Source organism: Opisthorchis viverrini (assembly GCF_000715545.1).
Source record: "Opisthorchis viverrini unplaced genomic scaffold opera_v5_156, whole genome shotgun sequence".
NCBI lineage: Eukaryota > Metazoa > Platyhelminthes > Trematoda > Opisthorchiida > Opisthorchiidae > Opisthorchis > Opisthorchis viverrini.
Window position 1 is genome coordinate 1,084,350 of NW_008751814.1, and position 5,242 is coordinate 1,089,591.

The following is a 5,242-nucleotide window of genomic DNA, read 5'->3' on the forward strand; positions in this document are numbered from 1 at the left end:
TTGACCGACCATGTCGTGGCAGTTTTGCTGCCTCTCCTGATTCATCATTCTGGCTCCACACCTCCTGCAGTTTGAAGTTTTTTGTCACGTTCCGGGCAGGAGGCTTCTTGATAGGCCCTCACTCGTACTGTTTTTGCCTGCCACTTTAAGTCCTAACGGCCAGATCTTGCGTCATTTGATATGTTCTCCATAGGAGATAAAGAGCCCTTGTAATTTTAGATCCCTACTCGTGCCACCTCAGGTGTCGTGAAGTCTACTACGCTAATGCCCACTATTTACGTCACTGACAATTTTCCAAGAAATTCCAATTAATCACAACCCCCATCAGTTTTGCTTCTATTCTGACGATATGCTACCCACAAGCTGGGAATAAATATTAGTATTACTATGTTATTACTAGTTCACGAGATCAAACGCAAAGGCTAATCGAAGCATATTTTGTTCTCCAAATGGAAAATAATGTTTCCGGAAATTTCTACGTGATTTCCATCCAGGTGAATAGTGAATAGCACGATATGCTACAAGCTGGGAATAAATATTAGTATTACTATGTTATTACTAGTTCACGAGATCAAACGCAAAGGCTAATCGAAGCATATTTTGTTCTCCAAATGGAAAATGATGTTTCCGGAAATTTCTACGTGATTTCCATCCAGGTGAATAGTGAATAGCGCTTATGTGCTCTATGCTTGTTGAATGTAACAAATTAAATGAGTTTGTTTGCCGAATTTTGGCACAACACGGTATTTTGGAAGCTGGCACAGTGCGATAAAAGATGACCTGATGGAAATATGCAACCCCGTGAACGATATCCACTCACGGCTTTGCATAGTCAGAATATAATGCATCACTCTCAGACATCTACGTGTGAATCACCATCATTCCACTGAGAAGTCATCTTATTTTGGGGCATGAGGCCGCTAGAATCACTTCCGAAATCCTATCCAAACTATCCGTTCATATGGGCGACCAAAGCAGTAGATAAGGTGCCGCGGACACGGCATGAACTGCGAATTGAAAGATTTACTCCTCGTTGCTCCACTAACAGATACCGTCCAATCTAAATTAAGCTGGACGTTATTGCCACCACTTCGTCTTCCCCCACTCGATTGTCAGAATATGAATTTCCGTCATCCTTCCCACCACCGTGTCCAATGAAACGACTTGAGCCAAATACCAGCGCTCAAGCTCGCCTTTATTCAGGGCCGACTGATAGAACACTCCGAGTAACTTCAGACCACTCGGTGGTACTAAGCGACACTCCCTTTCCTGTCCCACTCAGCAACTTCGCTCCCTCTTTCTTACTTGGATAATCTCAACTTTACACCAACTTGACAGACCTCAGAGCTCGGGTGCATAAGGTGGGAAGCAAGTGAGTATTCTGTCAAAGCACACAACCAATCGCATGTCTTTCAACTCCCGATGCGATGTACAATCCGTTACACGCAGCGAACACACTTGCCTTCAAGATTAGTTAGCGTGTACGAGGCCGTCACCTAGTCATAACCCACAACGTCACTGATCGCACCCAGTCAAAGCTCACAAAAACTGCTACCCTGATGGCTTGAAAAATGCTTAACAACGCCTCTGCGGCTCGTTGGCCGTGAAAGTTGAAACCATACTTGCGTCGCCCAATGTCAGTTCAGTTATGGTATGAAAACGCTGCAGTACATTTGCTAACATCCCGGGCCCTTCACTCTTTGTCCAAACATTCCAAACCGTAAATGTCGAAGTTGCTCATACTTGGTTGCAAAAGCAGTCTACGAAAACTCCACCCTCCAAGTCCCTGGAGTTGGACATTGAAAACTTCTAAACCAATTCTTTCACTTTCACAAATCTGCAGTAATCAACACTCTCGACACCGCTCGATCGCAAAATTTACATGCAATCAGCTTAGGCAAATAAGCAAGCCGGGTCGCCGTTCGTGCATGTGTGCGGAGCAGCTGAAACGCCTCTGCTTAAATAGCAGCGTGCTGAGTTTGCTATTCGGCCCGGTCTCTCACGCACTCGCATCAAATTCTGTTGGACCCTCAACCGTCCAAGACAACAACAAACCCTACCCCAGGACAGTTGTGCTCCTAACCTCGTTTAACAATGCTAGATATGACACATTATCTTAAGTTACCCGATACTCTGTAAGCAAGCCGGTCGCCGTTCGTGCATGTGTGCGGAGCAGCTGAAACGCCTCTGCTTAAATAGCAGCGTGCTGAGTTTGCTATTCGGCCCGGTCTCTCACGCACTCGCATCAAATTCTGTTGGACCCTCAACCGTCCAAGACAACAACAAACCCTACCCCAGGACAGTTGTGCTCCTAACCTCGTTTAACAATGCTAGATATGACACATTATCTTAAGTTACCCGATACTCTGTCATCGAGGCTTTAAGTTTGCCATATTGTGGCTCCGGCTCGTGCCATCGTGCAATACAACCTCATCTATCGACTCCAAGTCCCATAACCCTGGCTCATTTTCATGATCTCTCCACTTCTATATTTTAGCATCTATACCACCCCTGAAGCCCATCATGCCAATAAGACTGGCTGCTTGTATTTCCGATGCGGTATCCCACCAGCGTCGACATCACGATGCGGTCGAGGATGGACATCACAGGTATTCCACCAAGACCTCCCAAAATAATGGCAATCCATATCCCTGACCAGAAGGCTTCCTCGGGCCGAGAGGCCGGCTGTCACAACATCCTGTCGTAATGCTCTCTCGCACACTACCCGACTATGATTCCGTCCTGTGCCCTTTGTCTCCTACCCCAACCGTACCCCTAATTCTGCGTAAACACATTTTTGATCTCCAAAACCCTGCAACCAATTCCCTTAGCAGGATATGTAACCCACAACTGCCACCACTTAATCTTAGTCTCTGCCAAATTCCGCTACGCTCACCACCCACATAATATTTGCCTGAGATCCTTTTTGGGCAAGTCCTTACTCAATTCCGGCTTCTCCCCTCAGAAGCAACGTGCAGCTAGACTTCCTCGACCTTCGAGTATATCGCATCTTCCCATCCCAAAGCCATCCTTCGCTACGACCAAGGCAGATGATTCCTGTTCACGCACCACAGGACCCATTCCCCTCTCCAGGTTAATTGATTACATCCTCAGCTTCTTCGCACCACCATATCCCATTCCTTTATCTTGCGCCTCTTACTGCAAGCCTCTTATATCATTTCTTCTAACCAGGTATACACCTCTTACTTAAACACTGTACTGACCATCCCATCTTCGTGATCTCAAACCAGGGATTTCTATTCGGCTGCCACATATGGTGCCATCCTCTGGTGCAATTGGTACAGCGGTTATAAGCGATCACTGGACTAATCTTGTGACCCATTGTCCACGAATTCACGAAATCTGCAGCCCCACCCCAGCAATGCCTCTGTGTCCATCAAGGTACGTCCCATTATCTTGTTCTCCTCATCTACAACTGTTAACACCTAACGCACCGACTCGAGAACTCCCGCTTTCTCTGTCTTTATCCGATTCCACGTTAACGCTCATAGGCTCATCAACTTCTTACAAACTGTAGAAGACAGCTTGCTAATAATATGCTCCGGTTTCCAACCCCAAGTGACAGCCAATCCCCATATTTATTCCCCTTGACGAGATGAACTGAAACCTCCTTGTTTAACTGAACTATTTTTATAACCCTTACGGACTTTGGTCGGACTTTGTGATTTTTGCGGTTGCTCGCTGCCGATATCTGTTTGGTCGTGACAATATCGATTTTGAGGCGTAGTGATCTGCGCTTTATCCCCAGGCTGGTAATTGTACCGCCCTATCTTTGTAAACCTACGGTATCTGCAGAGGGGAATCCGTTGGGGTTTGTTGAATATGTATATTATTATGTTTGCGATAGTCCCGTGATTCCAGGATTCACATTTCTTGGTCGTTTTCCTGGATTGGCAGGCGTGACTCAAACTCAGAAAGCAGATAGTCGTAACAGTACTCAACGGAGTAAGGATCTAGTACACAACGATCCACGGACGCAGTACTGAACGATCTACGAACTCGGAGAAGATGGAGAATGCCCCGTCAATGGACCTCTATCTACCGGAGAAATCGAGGCAAGTCGGCCGTTCTGGCAATCCTTTAGCTATTGGGTCATCTCCTGGCTCTGACTCATCTAAGCATAGAAAAATAAAGTCGGTTACGTTATTCCGAGCGCAGATTAAGGCAGAGGAAATGGAGAAAGAATTGCAGCTTATACGGGCGCGTAATGAGGTGCGTCTAGCGGAGTAAGAGCTGGATTCGGACGATGATGCCGTGGTTAACGTGAAGGTTGACCCGCAGGGTAAGGTAAAGAATTACCTAGCCGGGATCGTAAGTAGCAGACTCATATGTGAGGCACCAGCGGTCCAACTGACTTCTTGCGTGGTTAAGGCAGACCCACCAGAGTAGACTTAGAGGCTTTCGATGGCAACCCAAGGTGTTATTTATTCAACAGTTCAAATACTACATGGAGGATAGAGTGCAAGATAGTGGACAGAGAATGTTATATTTTATTCATTACTGCAGGGGTACAGCGAAGGAAGCCGTGGCTGAATGCGTAATGTTGCCCCCGAGATTGCTTATGGTAGAGCGAGGGAAATAACTAGGGAGCTCCTTGGGAGAGAACATATGGTGGCCAGAGCTATACTGTACATTCTGTTCAAGAAATTGAAGTCGTTGCATGACGATGCAGATTCATTGTCTCGTTTGTCGATAAATCTTCAAAACTGTCACGTTGCTCTGAGTCAGATGAATCACACTGGTAACATGACTTTGGTCTCGACCATAGAGCGCATTCTCCGCACGTTATCGAATGATGCTCGTCAAAGCTGGGCAAGGTTGACTGACTCTATGGACAAGCTCGGAAAGCAGATAGGTTTCTCTGACCTGTGCAACTTCGTTGTTCAAGAGGCCCGCATTGCACGCAGCCGCTATGGTATGCTTACCATAGACTCAGAACAACATCGTCCTCAAACGCGGCATCATCGGGTAGGCAACGAAAGGCGCCATAGTTTATTTGCCGTTCAGACGTTAACCGATGACTCGTGCCCCTTTTGCGACAGAAGGCATGGGCTGGCGCAGTGTCGTGGGTTTACTGACCTGCCAATGCAAGCAACATGGCGTGTGGTGAGAAGGAAGCGGTTATGGCAACATGGCGGTGAGAAGGAAGCGGTTATGTTTTGTATGCCTAAAACCAGGCCATGCCAGTAACGAGTGCGATTCTCCTAAGAAGTGTGTGTGG

The 5,242-nt window shown here is 46.8% G+C and overlaps 1 protein-coding gene across 1 annotated transcript in view; it reads left to right on the plus strand.

Moving 5' to 3' along the window:
* Positions 1 to 4,554: 4,554 nt before the first annotated feature.
* T265_07095 (hypothetical protein) overlaps positions 4,555 to 5,242 on the plus strand; it is a gene marked incomplete at both ends in the record, with an annotated part of 5,711 nt that continues 5,023 nt past the window's right edge. Inside the window, one exon of the mRNA XM_009172533.1 lies at positions 4,555 to 5,158. Within this exon, the coding sequence (XP_009170797.1) occupies positions 4,555 to 5,158 (604 nt within the window). The remainder of the gene's footprint in view (positions 5,159 to 5,242) is intronic.